The sequence below is a fragment of the Corapipo altera genome, unplaced genomic scaffold, assembly GCF_003945725.1.
Source record: "Corapipo altera isolate COAL_440 unplaced genomic scaffold, ASM394572v1 94, whole genome shotgun sequence".
Classification (NCBI taxonomy): Eukaryota; Metazoa; Chordata; class Aves; order Passeriformes; family Pipridae; genus Corapipo; species Corapipo altera.
The window spans coordinates 2,730,590-2,746,512 of record NW_020884950.1 but is presented as its reverse complement, the minus strand read 5'-3'; the positions used below and the strand labels follow the sequence as shown (position 1 = coordinate 2,746,512).

Here is a 15,923-nt window from a genome sequence, read left to right as displayed (position 1 = left end):
GATGATCTAGCTGTATTCTGAGTTACATATGAAGGCTCCCTTCATTGCCCATAAGCCTTAAAATTATGCTTGATGGACTGAGGAGATTGGAGACTCCTCCTGTATAATGCCACTAGTTCCTTTTGCTTAAGGTGAATTATTTCCTTCATCTTCCCTTTCATGTCAGTGGTTCCATCTTTGGGAAAAGGTACTTTTTTTTTTTTTTTCCTGATTAGATAACCCAAAAATACAGGTCACAGGCAACAATTCAAATTAAATACACCTTTCACGGTGTGGCTGGAAGCCTAAATATCCCTTTATTAGCTGCCTTGAGGCCATAATGCTACAGAGCCTGGAGCAAGGATTAGAGACCAAGAATGGGATCACAGTTAACTCCTTCTGTCTCTAGTTTGCTTCCCCCTTCAGGCCTGAGGAAAAGAAACCACTTCCCCAGCTGGAAGGGCTTATGGTGAGCAAAGTCAAAAGAATATACTGGCATTTTCCTCCCTGCAGGCATTCTTTCCCCTGGTTTTCCTGTTCACCTGCTCCTGCTGACAGTATTTGTGCTGAGTTGGGATGACTCAGGCTCACAGGATGCAGGGAGAGCCCTGCACTATAAATGGATGATATGAAATGACCAGGGATCCTCTCCAATAGAACATCTATATGACCTTATACTAAAAAGAGGTTTAATGCAAACAGAAAAGGTTACTGACTCCTCAATTTCACAAAAGTTCCATTTCTCATTTACCTGCATGAAAAGCCCTTGGAGGTGTGAAATATAATTTTAAACACAGTCAAAGACTCAAGAATTTATCATTAACTACCTAAGCAACTCAGTGTCAAAGCACAAAATCACCTCCATCCAATATTAGCTGAAAGCAACCACTTTTATAACACTTCTTTGCTCTATGTTGTTTCTATTTCATCTTCAAAGCTCTGCTCGTCCTTTTGCCCTTCTGCCTTACACATCTGGAACAATCCTTTTCTTTAACGCTGAGGTTTGGTTTCATTTGTCACACACCACCTCAGGGGAGTCAGCACTTACCTCCCCCCAGGCAGAAACATGCTGACAGCTAAATCACTCATGTGAGGCAAAATGGTCCTTAACCACGCAGTGGCTGTGGCGGGTACGAGGGTACGAGGGACAACCTGGACTGTGGATGCAGATCGTCTTTGTCCAGCCCTTCCTGAAAAGCAGCACCAGGCATAAGATAAAGGAAGAGCTGTATTTCTTCTAGCTCTCCACAGAGGGGAGGAAGAGCTTTGTCTGGCAGAAAGACAAAGTAACCTGCGACGTGGAAACCTGCTGTAACTTACCTTGCTCTCCCAATTTCTGTCTGAAGTAGGTAAAGGTTTGTAATGTTGGATGAGCAGCATTTGTCACAAAGGCACAATCTGCAACAGAGCTGAGTATCTTAGCTCAGTTTACTGGTGAGCAATCTGTTCTTGTACAGGAGATCTTGATGCTGTATTTCTTCAGAATATTCTGCTTTGTTTCTGCTACTTCACAATCCGAGCTCCCTCGAGCATTAAAAAAAAAGTGATCAAACACATTTATCTGAGCAAGGGATCTATCTGAGAGACCTGTGAGTGTTTATATAGAAAATTGAAGCCATATCTTTTGCAAATAAATATGACAGCTGCAAGGAAGGCAGGCAGTTCCTTAGTTTGTTACATCAGCTTCACTGCTCTCTCCATGAGCCCTTGCAGAGCTGGTTCAAACATGTTTACTGTACTGTAAATGCCATAAGCTCACCCCATCTGTAACAGAGCACATGAGCTCTCCATAAATATGCAGCACTACAGAAAATCAACCTGCATTTCCAGGGGAAATTATAACAAATGCTATATGTTCAAAATTATTGTCTGTACAGGAAAAATAATATACACAAGTGATTTGCAAAGGAGATAAAGACTGTCCAGCTGATAGTTCAGAAAAGCTCTTTCTCACTTCTGCATGGAGACAGAGGGCTCAAAAGAACCACAGTATGAAATTAAGAGCTGACAGGTGCAAATCTCAGCACAATTCCCTTTACAGGGAATCACACAGGTGGGTATTTTTAGTGAATGAAATATTGTGGCTTTGCATCCCCTACTTGAAAAGAAACCCCAAATTGCATCATTTCCAAATTTAGTGTTATGTTAAGGAATTAATCAAAGAGGGTATAGCCCATGTCACCTTAGAATCTAAATGCTGTGGTTTGACTGCATTAAATGAACCATCTTGATCTGACCTCAAGGCACATTTTATTTATTTAATGATTGTGGAACTGCGCAGCAGGATTAGTGTATTAGCAAGAAGGTCTGCCTGCATAAATGCTAATACTGAAAAGCTTATTCAGTCGACATATTATCATATCTAGAGAGATCATACTCAGTGGATGCACTCAAGAGACCAAACTGATTTCTCCAGAATGTTTTCTAGACAGCTTGGACCAGCACAAAACATAGGTCAGGGCTTATCTGCATGTTATCTCTGACCTTTCATTGAATGCATCCAACCTCACCTCTACCCTACAGTAGTTCCTCATCAGTGATAAGTGCAGGGGATATTGACACAGCAGGGAAGGTCCAAGCACAAGAAAGAGGTCTTGGAGGACGTAGCTGCACTGTGAGAAGATTTTCCTAGTTTTAGGAAGACACAGAGAGATGAGAACTGCTGGCTACAACTCACTCAAAAAACATTCCCTTCAAAACCACTGAGGAGTTTACCAGGGCACAGGTGAGTGCTGCAATCTTCCTGCTCCGAGGGGAGGGAATTACCTTAATATACCTTGCTGACACCACACAACAGGCTGGGAAATGTCAGGTGCCAGAGGAACAAAAAGTAGATTTGAAGGACTGAAAAAGCAAAAAACCCTAATATTTCCCCCCCCTCCAAAAAAAAAAAAAAAAGCACAAACCAGAAAAAGCAGTTTTGTAGTTTATAAAGACATTAAATATTCCAACCCCACCCCTCAAATGCAGGTGTAGAGAACAGAGGAACAGACACAAATTTATCTCTTTCCTGTAAGTAAGTTACTGCTGTGGCTTAGGAGAAATAGGACCTCCTTCTAAGTCTATGATACGTAATCTATTTAGAATTTTGTAAAAGCCAGCACATTTACTCTTCGTCCATGACTCCTTCTTCCTGCAAGTATTTTCCTCCCTACAGAATATCAAACAATTAATATCAAGTAACCATGTAGGAGCCTGGGGGCTGGAACCCACAGAAAATCCCCAGGGGGACTGGAAGCACATGGGTTTCTACAGCCAGTGCACATCCCACAGCATCAGGCACCTCCATGGGGATGGGCTGAGGTCAAGCCAGGTGATCAGTCTGCAGGTCAGGATCCAGGGCATCCACGGCTGGATATGTCTGTAGCAGAGCTGGAGACCAGCAGCCCTAAGCATAACTCAGGAAGGAGCTAAACCTCAGGACTGAGCGAGAATAGGGCCTATGGGCAGCCCCAGGTGAAGCTGGTCAGGGCTGTTAAGGTGGGCAGCAACAAAATAAACCTTGTAGAAATACTTACTAAATGAAATCCTCTGGATCCCTTTCCCCACCCACGACATAGGGCAGCCCAGTTCTAGTTCCGTTTCCATCTGAAGAACCATTGCGACGCTTTGAGGGATGGGGAAAGGGAACTCCAGGGGTTTCTCAGGGGTCTTTTCAGGCCCTGAGCCTGGAGGGGAAAGGTGCTCCCCCTCCCCCCCTTGCACGTGGCCCCATGGTCGGCAGGGAGACAGGACACAGAACACCGGGCGTGGAGAGGAGGCAAGAGAGAGTTTATTGTGGGGGATGTTACATTTATAGGGTTTAGGAGGATTCACAGAGTAACCAATTAGAAGTCTCAAGGGGTTTAAAGGAACACCCAATCACAGGAAGGGCTCAGGACACCTTCCCAGGACATTCCTGCATGGATAACATGGGGGGTGCTGGGAAGAAGAAGCATGTGTTTGCAAAGAGGACCACCAAAAGCCATTTTAAGACATGTTTAAACAACAGTTTCCCTATATAATGCAGGTTTAATGCTACAAAATGCCTCCCCTTGATCTACACTAATAAGGAGCATCTGGTAGGATCAGATAAGTAAATGTAGTAACACATGTGAAGTTATTGGATTCATAAAAAGAAAGGCCTTGCCTAAATTTAAAAAGTTCCTTCTTCATAAGTGTTCTACTCTAGCCATGTTTCACTTTCACATGGTAGAGCAGTTGCTCAGCCTACGCATACACAGTCCATAATATGATGCTTTTTTTAGTTGTCCCTCATGTTTTCCCCTTTTCCCCAGCAGTGGTCTGGAATAAACTCACAGCCTGAGCTGTGTCCATAGAAAGATGATCATTCAGGCAGAAATAATAAGGGAAAAAAACCTCGTTATAGATCTGACCTCTCGTGTACTTGGGAAACTAATTGCAATCAATGTCTTCAGCTACACACAATTTACTACAACATGATACATCTGGCCCATGAGGCAAGTAAAGCTGATCCCTGGCAATGGCCATCACTCTTCACACACCACTTCAAGTGACACTATCAGGTTCCCCACATGTGAGGCCCCTGTGATTTTGTACTGAATAACATTTAAACTTACAGAAGCGGGAATTGCTGCAAGCACAACTTCCAGGAAGCCACAAAGTGCAGTAGTTTCCACAGAATGTAACAAGATACGAGAATTCTCTGAAAGTCAGGAAATAAGTTAAGGAGAAATGCACACGGAGGCACTTTTTTTTTTTTTTTTTTTGTGGAGATGCAGAGTTCTGCGAGGCAGAGATCATGTCCTGCCCCTATCTTTGCAGAAACCTGTCTGGCTGAACACATTATGAAGCCTGTGTTTAACTGGATACCTAAGTAAGGCAAACACAGTAGGATTTTTTTTTTTTCAGAGGCTTTCAGCAGAATGTATTATTTTGCTTAGTGTTCATAAGAAAATTAATTCACTAAGTAACTTACATGCACAAGGAAATGCAGCTGGGCAATACTATATCTTCCATTTGGCTTAGCAATACATTTCACCACCATGTGTACATCCTAGCCTTAGAAAAGCAAATACATCAGGTACAGTGCAACATGTAGCTGTGAAATTCTCCTAACAAAATAACTCTGGCACGGGACTTGGGCCACGGATATATTTTTTGCTTGGACATTATGGCAGCTATAAGGATGCTGTACTTTTAACAGCAAACAAGAACAAAGGCAAAAATTGAAAAGATGCACAAACGTGCTCCTGGGTTAAAAGAAATCTCTAACTGTTGGATGGGAATGAGACAGACAGAGAGTTGAATTATTGCACAACTTTCAGTTTCAGAGATCTTTGTCCTTGAACAAACAGTACCAGCCACAGGTAAAGAGTAGTATTAAAGATATTTGATTCTCATCTGATACTGTAATTACAGTGGGACTTTTTTCCCCCTCCTCATTTGAATAAGAAGATTGCAATTAAGTGATTAAAAAAATCCCAGCAGAAGCCCTGACCTGCTGATGTTGAGGCAGCAAGACACTGACCCTCAACCCAGGGCATGGTGACTCTGACAGTCAAGAAAGTGACCCTTAGTCCAGGCACGGTGACTCAACAAAACCCTTTTGCCGCACAGGGAGAGAGAAGAGCCACAGAACTACAGAACCGCGTCTTTGCTCTCCGCCCTCCCCTCTCTCTCGGGCAGCTCCGGCTCCTGCGTATCGCTGCGCAGATGCTTCAGCAGGGCTCTGTCATCCCAGAGGGCTCGATGAGCCCTCGGAACGCGTTTCCCTGGGTGATTTCGGGAGGGGGTTCATCCGGATGAGGGGATCTGCGGGATGATTTGGGGGCTCCCTTCGGCCGGAGGAGCGCTCGGGGCTCTCCCCTCCCGCGCCGCTGTCCGCGCCCGTGGTGCTGAACGGGCCCCTCGCGTTTCCTCCGCGACCAACCGCGGGATTAAGGCTGCAGTAATCGGGGCCGGATTAACTCCCTGGAAACCGCCTGCAATCCGAGCAGCTGTAAATGTCCCCCAAACCGGGATATGGGGCGGGGTGGGGCGGGGTGGGGGGGGGGGGTAGTGGTGGTGAGGGCATCCACCGCCCAGATGCTGCGCCGCGATTAGTGAGAGAGGAAAAAAAAAAAAAAAATAAATCTAGTATCTCATCCGCTGCTTTTGGGAAGGGCTGGGTTGGCTGGGATCCGGCAGCCCCTCCTCTTCCTCCTCCCTCCTCCTCTTCCTCTCCTTCGCTCCCGTCCAAGCCGCCTTTTCCGCGGAGGGGGCGAGACGCGCGCAGAGCCCGCAGCCCCCCCTCCGGCCGCAAGCGATGGGCGACATCCCCGGCCTCGTGAAAATCAGCGTCTCCCTCAAAATCCAGCCCAACGACGGGGCCGTGTACTTCAAGGTGGACGGGCAGCGCTTCGGCCAGAACCGCACCATCAAGCTGCTGACCGGGGCCAAGTACAAGATCGAGGTGTCCCTCCGGCCCGGCACCGTCCAGGCCACGTAAGTGCGGCCGCCCTGCCCGGGGCGGCTCCCCCGACCCTGCCCTGCCCTGCTCTCCCTTCCCTCTCCTCCCCTTTATTTTTAGAGGTTTAATGTTTTTTCCTGGCAGGCTGACAGCGCGGGATTGCCGTGATTTCTGCCTCCCCGCCCTTTTTGCCTTGGTGGCCCCGTTTCTGTGTTCCCGGCCAGCTGTTCCCGGTGTTTGCCTGGCCGGCTCGGGAAGGAGGGAGGGAGGGAGGGAGGCTGCGTTTTGGAGTCGCTTCCTTCCCTCTCTCTCCCCACCTTCTCCCGGAGATTTTTTCGAGTCCAGCTCCTTTTCTCCCTCCTTCCCCGCGGTTTTTCCTGGAGGAAGAAGCCCCTGCAGCATGCCCAAGCCTCGCTGCAGCGTGGCAAAGCAGGGACTGGGACCAGATGGGGAACCAGCTCGGGGTGGAGGGGCAGCCCTGCAGAAGAGATTCGACTGACCTCTCCCCAGCTACTGGAAATCAGATCCCTCCTGCCTTTCCTTGCTACTCCTTCCCTGTGTGCCTACAGAGCCCAGACATTTTTCAGGAGCCCCAGTGAGTCAGCAGCACATGCAGGTCTGCTAAAAATCCCTGAAGCATCCCCCAGCACAGAGGCTGCCAGGCTGCAAGCCCACGTGCTGGCTCCAAGCTGCCAGGGAAGGGGACACACAGGGCTGAAAGGCTGGATCCTGTCTCTTTGCAGGACGATGGGCATCGGGGGTGTCAATGTCCCCCTGGAGGAGACATCGCGGGATGCACAAGTGGCCTCTTACACAGGAATCTATGACACAGAAGGGGTGCCCCACACCAAGAGTGGGGAGAGACAGCCCATCCAGGTCAACATGGAGGTATGTATATCTCCCAGCCTGGCATGGGAGGGCAATGGAAGGCAGCAGGGGGTTGACTCCCAGAGAGAGTGTGGAGGTGAAATATTCCAGGGCAAAGTCTGATCGCAGCTGCAGCCTCCTCTTGCTTTGTGTCAGTCAGGCTGCTGACCAGAATGTAGTCCTGCTTCTTTCTCTCCCCAGAGAGCAGGAAGGGCCAGGGAGGAGCAGGGGATTTTCTAGAGACCTGCAAAGCCCTTTGGGGTCCTGCAGCAGAAAGAATTATGAGCTGAACCTCTCACGTCTTCTGAAGGACTTAACCAACTCCCACCAAGTTCCCTGGCTAGAAATCCAATCCCTTGGCATACAGGGACCCCTCTTCTTGCCAGCACTACCATTTTATTTTGATGCAGAGCGTGCCCCAAGCACAAGGGGTGACTATTCTCCCCTTCCACCTGTCATCTGCAGGATGCCTTAGGACCTGCCGGAGACTGAAAACATGTGTGAGAACAAGCTCCCACAAGGGAGAAGACAAAGACCATCTTCTCCCTTTTCCCATATGCTTCCATTATCTGCATCCACAAACCTAAGTTATTATTCAAGTGGCTCCTCACTCCAATCTTAAAGAGAGGCTCCATGGCCCCAAAGTGAGATGGCAAAGGCTCCAGCCCATAAGGCAGCAGAGCTGACAGAGGACAGGAAGAGCAGCAGACAGATTTCCACAGTACTCTTTATGTGGTATGCTCGGCATGCAGAGGGAGATTTGTTTTGATTTGGTGGTTTGTTTTTTTTCCCCCTCTCCTGATTACAGTTTTGAGGGATTTCTGCTGTTTATTCCATGTCTTCTGTACCAAAAAGGGTAATCAGGGGAGTAAACCTTCTTCATCTGAAGCTCTCTTAAGGGTCTGTTCCCACTTACACAAGTTTAGGACCTTGCCAAGACCACCATTTTTCTGGAACCATCATTTAGCATAGAAATCTCCTTCTGAATAAGAACTGTAACATCTCTGTTTGGTGTTTCTAATAATTACAGTGTGCGCAACTAAATTTTGGAGACCCATATCAGATTAACAGTTACTACTTCATAGTCTTAGGTTAAAAGACTACCCTGAAGTATCTGTACATGTTAATCACTTTTCTACACAGCAACTTCTTTTTAACACCCAAGAAAACCAAACACGTGGTATTATTTCACAACAAGTTTAAAAGGGCTGCTGGATGTCATTGTTGAGCATTGTAGTTATATTTTATAGTGTCCTTATATCAGGAGGGCAACATTCCCAAAAAACCATCTGCTTTGACTAAGGCATCCCTATTTTGATAGTCACCTTTATCCTTAAGTGCAGCACTGATGTGAACTCTGAAAATCTGGAAGTTTAGGTTTTCTTATGGAGAAAACTGAGTCCAATCACAACTGAAACGTAAGGAGGGTCTGATTTTTCAGATATAAGCTCTCAGATGGTTTGTTGAAGAGTCACAATGAGTAGCCACAATATTTGCCCAAAGAGTTGTTTTTACAGATCAAATCCTGGGATATTGACCATGAAGCTAATAGGATTTTCAAGCATTAAGCAGGTTCTCAATCCCTTGTAGGATCTGATCTTGATAGATAGGTTCCTCAGCACAGACTTAGATGTCCACAATTGATACTTCTAAGTATTAAATAAAGGCAACTCAACAGGGATTTACATGTTTAACTCATCATTTAGCTGCTTAGCCAAGCAGAGCCATAACAGATTTAGGGAACCAACCTCAGATACCCCAGTCTGAAAACTGCTTTGAATGCTTACTTCCTGAATCTTCAAAACTGGGCTTGTTGCAAACAGCTTTAAATATTCCTGTTTCCTTCAACTATGAGGAACTTCTGCCTCTACTTCCTTTTCTAGAGCAGACAGGATTCTGATGCATCATAGGGAGGTAAGGACATTATTTAAGGCAAAAAAACTGAATTCACATTAGAAATAGATTATGAAGTCAGTCCTGCAGTCAAAAAATGGTCTGATATTAGCAATCTAGTGCTTGAATGATTGAAGGTCCATAAAGATCCATAAGAATATATTTCCCCTCTACTTTAAAACTTTAAACAAATAATTCTTTCTGTTTCTGCTTTAACTGGCTAGTAGATATCTGATCTGTGACAGCCAGAGTTTATACATTTAAAACAACAATCCTGATTCAGAATTGTTTCTGCTACCTGAGTGCTCAAGTATGCACATTATCCAGTAACTGCTGAACTCTCTGGCAGATGGTGTAAACTAAGTCAGAAACCTCTCTCTGGGCCTCATTTTAGTCTTAATCAGACTGAGACTGAATAAAGAAACCAGACCTCTATCCCACTATTTAGCCATCAAATCATCCCAGCAGGCAAATGCCAAAGGAGTGATTAAGTAACTGTTCAAACCTATAGCACTGGATGACAGAGAAGAGCAGAGGGGAGCTACACTTCTAGGTCTGACCTGTGAAGAGTGGGGCCATCCTTCCTCCCTGGGGAAGGATATACAGGCCCAGTGGAGTAGCCAGGATTCAGCTGCAGGACCACAGGAATTCAGGGGAGCTCTGGTGATGAAGTACCGGGCTGGTGGGAGGCACATGGTAGTAGAAAAGCTTTGGAATTAATTCTCTCCTTCTCCTGGAAATCCACAGCAGTCAAACTACTCAGGGTAGCTCAACAAATTGGGTCATTGAAGGAAGATGGATTTTGTTTTCTTCCTCTGTCTTGTTGAAATTCAGATCCTCCATACATTAATAAAATTAATGCTGCTCTTGTGTTGTATCACCTTCTACAAATGTTATCAGAAATCCCTTTTTTTCCCTCAGTTTCCACACTGAGTGTGTGCATAGTAATAGCCAATGTGCTTAATCTTTACTATCTTGCATTGTGAGTGCATCGGGCCTATCAAAGATGATCAATGAAAAAAAGTCCTTACTTAGGATTTTAGTTGATGGGAGAGATAAAATAGCATGTACATCTGATTCTCTCTTTGTCAGAGGAAGTGGCAGAAATATTTCAGTTACTCTTTAAGGTAATTTTTGGAACTAGTGCCAAACAAAACCTTTCACTTACAGCACACAGCAATTCCTGCTGTTGTCAAGGCTAAATTTGTCTTACCACAGTGGGCTGTGGCAAGGTTTAAAACAATGTCCATTACACAGCAGCAGCAGCTTACATCTTGAATTAGAAAAAACTACACCTTGAATTAGAAAAAGGAAACAAACCAAATTTGTCCTTTTGAGAGAACTGGATACAGCAGGTTTTTCTTGGAACTCAGGAAGAGTCCCTGTGTGAAAGGGCTTTCATATCAACTTTTCAAGTGTGATTGTAGCAGGCAGATGATAAAAGGTCAGCTCTCAGGCACATGATGGGAATGGAAAACAGTCAAGTGAAGAAGCTGTCATTAGAGTGATGGAAATATTTAAAGGGAAAAAATGTAAAGAACAGTGCTGTTCAGTAGCAGCGAATTCACCATCTACTATAATCTAGCAACAGAACACTATCAACAAGCCATCCCACTGGGACCAACAGCAATACACACATACAGGCTTCACACCCCCACTTCAGGTTCTCTGCAGCATCTCAAGGCACAGGAACTCAAATTTTCCATCACCATTAAAACTGAAATCATAACCTATCCTTCAAGGCCTCACTGAGATTTTTGTGATGTTGTACAGGTGTCTAGCAGTGGTTTAAAGAAAAAAGCACCCTTTATTTTACAGAACTTGCTGTAGGCATGGTCTCATTCACTTTGAAGCTGCAAGAACAATCAGACAACTTGCAGTCGTCTCACGACTTCTTCACTGTATTAGACACTTATGTACTAAGCACACTGGTTATCTCCTTGCTATCTTCTCTTACTCAGCTGCACTATCACAGTCCAATCAGCAGTTATAGAAATGCACAAAGAGCTTCTCTTACCTAAGTGTCACTTAAAACATGGAATAGACTCAAAGGGAAGGAGTAAGTGGTGCAATCGCAGCACATTTCAGTCAAGGCACTGCAAACACAAGGCTCCAAAGTACAAAGGTATCAAAGGTTTCAGAAGGAGCAAAAGAAGGAATCTTCCCAGTCCTAGCTGCAGCCTCTAGGTATGGTATAAAGGTAAAGTGATGGTCTGTGTCACTGCAGATCACTGGTACATGATCTACAGAATATACAAATCACTTTGAGGTCATTGGGCCAATTACTGCTGTGTCATTTTAAGAAAGGTTATAGCTTTGATTTCTGCTGTTAGTAACATTTATCTATATGAGAACTGGAATATTTTTACTCCCTTGCCTTGCACAGATGTAAATGCAAGAGGACAGTACATGCAGAATCTGATCCTTCATGTTTTATGTATGCCTAAGCATAAAAGACTTTCTGATTTCTAAAGCAGGCTTTACAGATCTTTGATTTATTGATTTGAGGAACAATAACCCCTATATCAGTTGTTTTATGTTCTGTTTCACAAGTGTTGTTTCTCCTTAAGAGAGAGAAACCAAGAAAAGAATCATCTCACTAACACTGATATTCCCTCTTCCTTGCAGTTCAATGACATTGGCGTTTTTGAAACAGTCTGGCAAGTCAAATTCTACAACTACCACAAACGGGATCATTGCCAGTGGGGGAACAGCTTTGGCAGCATTGAGTATGAATGCAAACCAAATGAAACACGCAGCCTCATGTGGATCAACAAAGAGACCTTCCACTGAAGAGATGGGAAACCACTACTGCTGGACAATCTCCCTAAAGAAAAATCTACCTTTTTAAACCAGCAAGAAGCCTTAACAAAGGCATACTGAAAGGTTGCTTTGTCCATAAGGTTCCAACAACTACATTGTATATACAGGTGGTGCCACTAAAATATTTGCCTATTACTGTGTTTTAAGTTTACCATGGCATCTGCAACATTCTTTATCTGTCACCCTGAGAATACTGAAAAGTCTATGGTAAAGAATATCTGATATCTGGGTAGAAAGTCATACCACCATAATACTGTTGTAAGTATTTGGATTATTCCCCATAGATGTAACAACTTTTGTGAAGTGTTTTGCTTTATTGCTTAGGATTTGGATCAACATCACATTGGTGATTTCTGTATTTATGTTTGTGTTTGCTCCTAAATCGGTGTGTTCCTTCAAGCATTTTGTTGTACATGTCATCCCAGTGGACAGCAAAAAATTCAAAATATGGATATTTGTAGGTTTAGCTAAATGGCAGCTAATGCACTTGATATTGTGCTTTCACACCAAGGAATTTGGAAACTCATTCTCCCTTTTGTTAAGTGCTGTAAGATATTCTGTGAAGTTTGCTAATTTACCAAATCTCTCAAAATAGATTCTTTGTTGTTAAGTTTCCCAGTCTCTGAAATAGCTTTAGGAAATGTTATAAAGATGTGATGAAGGAAAAGCAATAAATCAATTGTGGTATCAAAGACATCTAACAACATGGCTAAGATCTATCTTAAGATCATATAATATTCTTGAGAGATACAGAAGCCATACCTAGTTTAGTTCTTTAAGTTCTGATGGTAAACTCAGTTTTCGTTTTAATGACACATTGCTCAAATCAGTAAAATCCTACAAATCGACATTTTCAAGCCTGACCACTGTATTACACCAAAATTGACAGGATTTCTGACCAACAAACACTCAGCAGTGTGAAAGGTGCAGATCCCAGTGCACAATTTACACATGCACTGCACTCTTTCAAATAAAGATAAGCATGTAAGCGTTTGCATGGTTATAACTAAAGGTGCTACATAAACACTAGATCAGTGTTTAACACAAACAGGCAACACAAAACAAATGTATGTTTTCTTTCAGTAAAGAAAGTAAAGCAAGAAAACAACTACACTTGTCCCTCCCCCAACTTGGGTTGAAGTAAGCTGTCTGCCAATTCTTGCATATCTGTTTTTCCCTTTGTGAATAATTTGTAAATTGTGTATGTAAATGGTAACCATGACTTTTGATCTTTGTAATAAAGGACTTAAACAATTTCTTGTCTACTATGGCCACCTAAATGAGATGAAAATACTGTATTAAAAAAGTCAGTGGCTTTAGAGAGTCAAACAGCAGAGGTTATGTAGCCAGTGCTTTCTAAGAATCCAGTTCAAAGTACCTCCTGTTGTTTACCCAAAGCTCCTGCTTCTAATTAATACAATAACACTCAATAGAGCTTATTAACATGCAGTTTGTTGTACTAACATAGTGTGGAAAGCAGGGATTTAGGGCAAAAGTAAAAAAGCAAAGAAATATTTTATTCCATTGAATCAAAAAGCTTGACTGGCTGCAGGTTTCTACAGACAAAGGAGCCTGACAGTAGTGCTGATGGAATACCCCACTGGAATGGTGAGCTATCCAGCTGCACCTCCACTCCAAGGCAACATTACACAGGCAAATTTTATTTAAATTAAATTCTAGAAATAATCTTCTGCATTAACTTCTTTCCTAGACTCTTCCTAGGAAGAATTCTCCAAAATGAAAAAACTGAACAAATTGAAATGAAATCTGCACTTCAGAGAGAAGTGCTATTGGCAGCACTTTAGCAGAAGTTTCCAGATAAAGTGCTTTAATGATTCCAAACTTCCAGTTGTCAATCAGTTCTATCTCTGCACTGCTAGAAAAGTGATTTTACTCTGCAACAATTGGCATATTTTGGTTTGTTTTGTTTGTACATATGAATGGAAAAGCACATTGGCAAGAAATACATATCATACATAGCTAGCAAAGAAACTTCTGTCCCAGTAAAATTAAAACATTTAAGATGGACCTTTACTTTGAGCTCAGCTTCCATGAAATCCTTGGCCTGTTCTAGCTCTCCAGCATTTAAGAAATGCTACAATAAATAAGTCCAGCCTATCCTGGCACAGTTGGACTGTTATTCTCAGCTAGCTGGAAGCACACCCTTCCCAAGGCAAATACTCATTCCCATATTAATGACAAATAGGGGATCACTTTTCTCACATCCCAGCAAGTCCTGTAGCAATTCAGTTCAGAGGGTAGTCAAGAAAGAGTCTGCAGATGGTGAGTTGCTTTTAAAAGGAAGGAGAGAACACCAAGGGAAACTGTGTCTTGCAGGGTCCATGTCCTGAGGCTGAATATCACTGCCCAGGATTGCAGCACCCCCATTACAGACAATGGCAGTGAGAATGGATGAGGACTGGTTAATGGCAGATTCAGGGAAGGTGTATCAGGAATTTATCAGCTGTTATATCACTCTCCCCTAGATGAGGTTTAAGCATACAGAAATGTGATTTGCATTACTCTTAAACAGAAGATTGTTCACATCCACACCACCAGTGCTGATATTCCACACATGTAAAGCAAAATAATCCCATCAATTTCCCCTTGCTCATCAAGGGCTTTGCTAACAAAGCAAACATTTGCTCCTAGTAAAGGAGATCCAAGACTTTAGGAGTTCTCTGGAAAGTAATGTTTTGGATTTCTTTCATCCAGGACAACTCTGTTAAATATTCATAAAGCTTGAGTCACTAAAAAACTGTTGCTGTGACAGTTTGATGCATTATTCAATCATCAGCATTTAATATCCAGACAAGTTTGTTCTTTACACAGCTTTTTCTAATTAATACTTCCATTTTTGTGTAGAACTCCAAAAATTCAGGACACAATACACTAAGCTTAAATATACATGTCAGAAAGTGCTGACAATGTGTCAATCCAGCTGAAACCACTGAACACTCATAGCTGGAGGTTTTATACCTGACAGACTTCATGATTTTTTTCTCATGAAGTGTCCAGCTGTCATTTTCATAAGAAAAAATTGAAACAAATATTCCAAATCTTTGTGTCACTTTTTCATCTATATTTAGAGGTAGCAAGTTAGCACTTTCAGACTGCTGACTAACAGAATTTGAGAGCAAGTTATTAGTCATGGTTGTTACAGTTGTGATCCTGCATAGGGCTTGTATGAGATCATTGGAGTTTGCACAAGGTTTAGAGCAGCTACTACAGGCTTTGTTATTTCCTACCATCTGACTGTTTATGAGAAAGAGATATTACTGCTTGAGTCTCCATGCCCTACTAACACATGGTAGGGAGGTTTCACTGGCTTCAGCTGAGGCTCTGTCCGTAGGCTTGCAGGTGCACTGACCCTCACTGATTCCAGACTAGCAGAGTTCCAGAAAAACTCATTTATAACATTCTTTGTATATAAGATGTAAGCAGAACTTCTGTACAATGAAGAGGTAAGTTTTGTAATACAAGGCTTTTGCATGCCAGCAGAGGTTCTTTCTCACTTGGTTAAGAGCATCTCCCTAATTTGCTTTGTAAAATTTTGATGTGTGGGCTATGCATTCTATTCCTCTAAAGTCTCCATTCAAAGCTTTGATGAAATAAGGATGTGGCACGTTGTAAACGCTAACCTCTTTCTCGGATGTGAAACAAGAGCTGTGACTTTCAGAATTCAAAGCACTGAACATTGCCTTAATATCTATGTCAACCCTGAAGCACAAAGAAGCAGTATAATGAGTTTACAACATTCATGTTTTCCCTTAGGTCCTCAAAGCAATGACTGGAAAGTCCCCTTAGTGGAACTAATCCAGATCTTTGGCTAGGAGAGGCAGGCACTCCTGCCTACAGGCCTTCCCTGCTGCATACTTGGCAGCTTTCACCAGCATTCCTTGGACTGCTTCCTTTCCTCCTCTTCCTGACACCAGCATTTAAGATTTCA

General features: G+C 43.3%; 1 protein-coding gene across 1 annotated transcript; it reads left to right on the top strand.

Annotated features, from left to right (window-relative positions):
- Positions 1 to 6,074: 6,074 nt before the first annotated feature.
- On the top strand, positions 6,075 to 13,230 carry CNRIP1 (cannabinoid receptor interacting protein 1). The gene is made up of 3 exons (XM_027663066.1): positions 6,075 to 6,426; positions 7,135 to 7,279; positions 11,780 to 13,230. The coding sequence occupies exons 1-3, from the start codon at positions 6,248 to 6,250 to the stop codon at positions 11,942 to 11,944; spliced, it is 489 nt and encodes a 162-aa protein (XP_027518867.1). The 5' UTR covers positions 6,075 to 6,247; the 3' UTR covers positions 11,945 to 13,230.
- Positions 13,231 to 15,923: the final 2,693 nt, after the last annotated feature.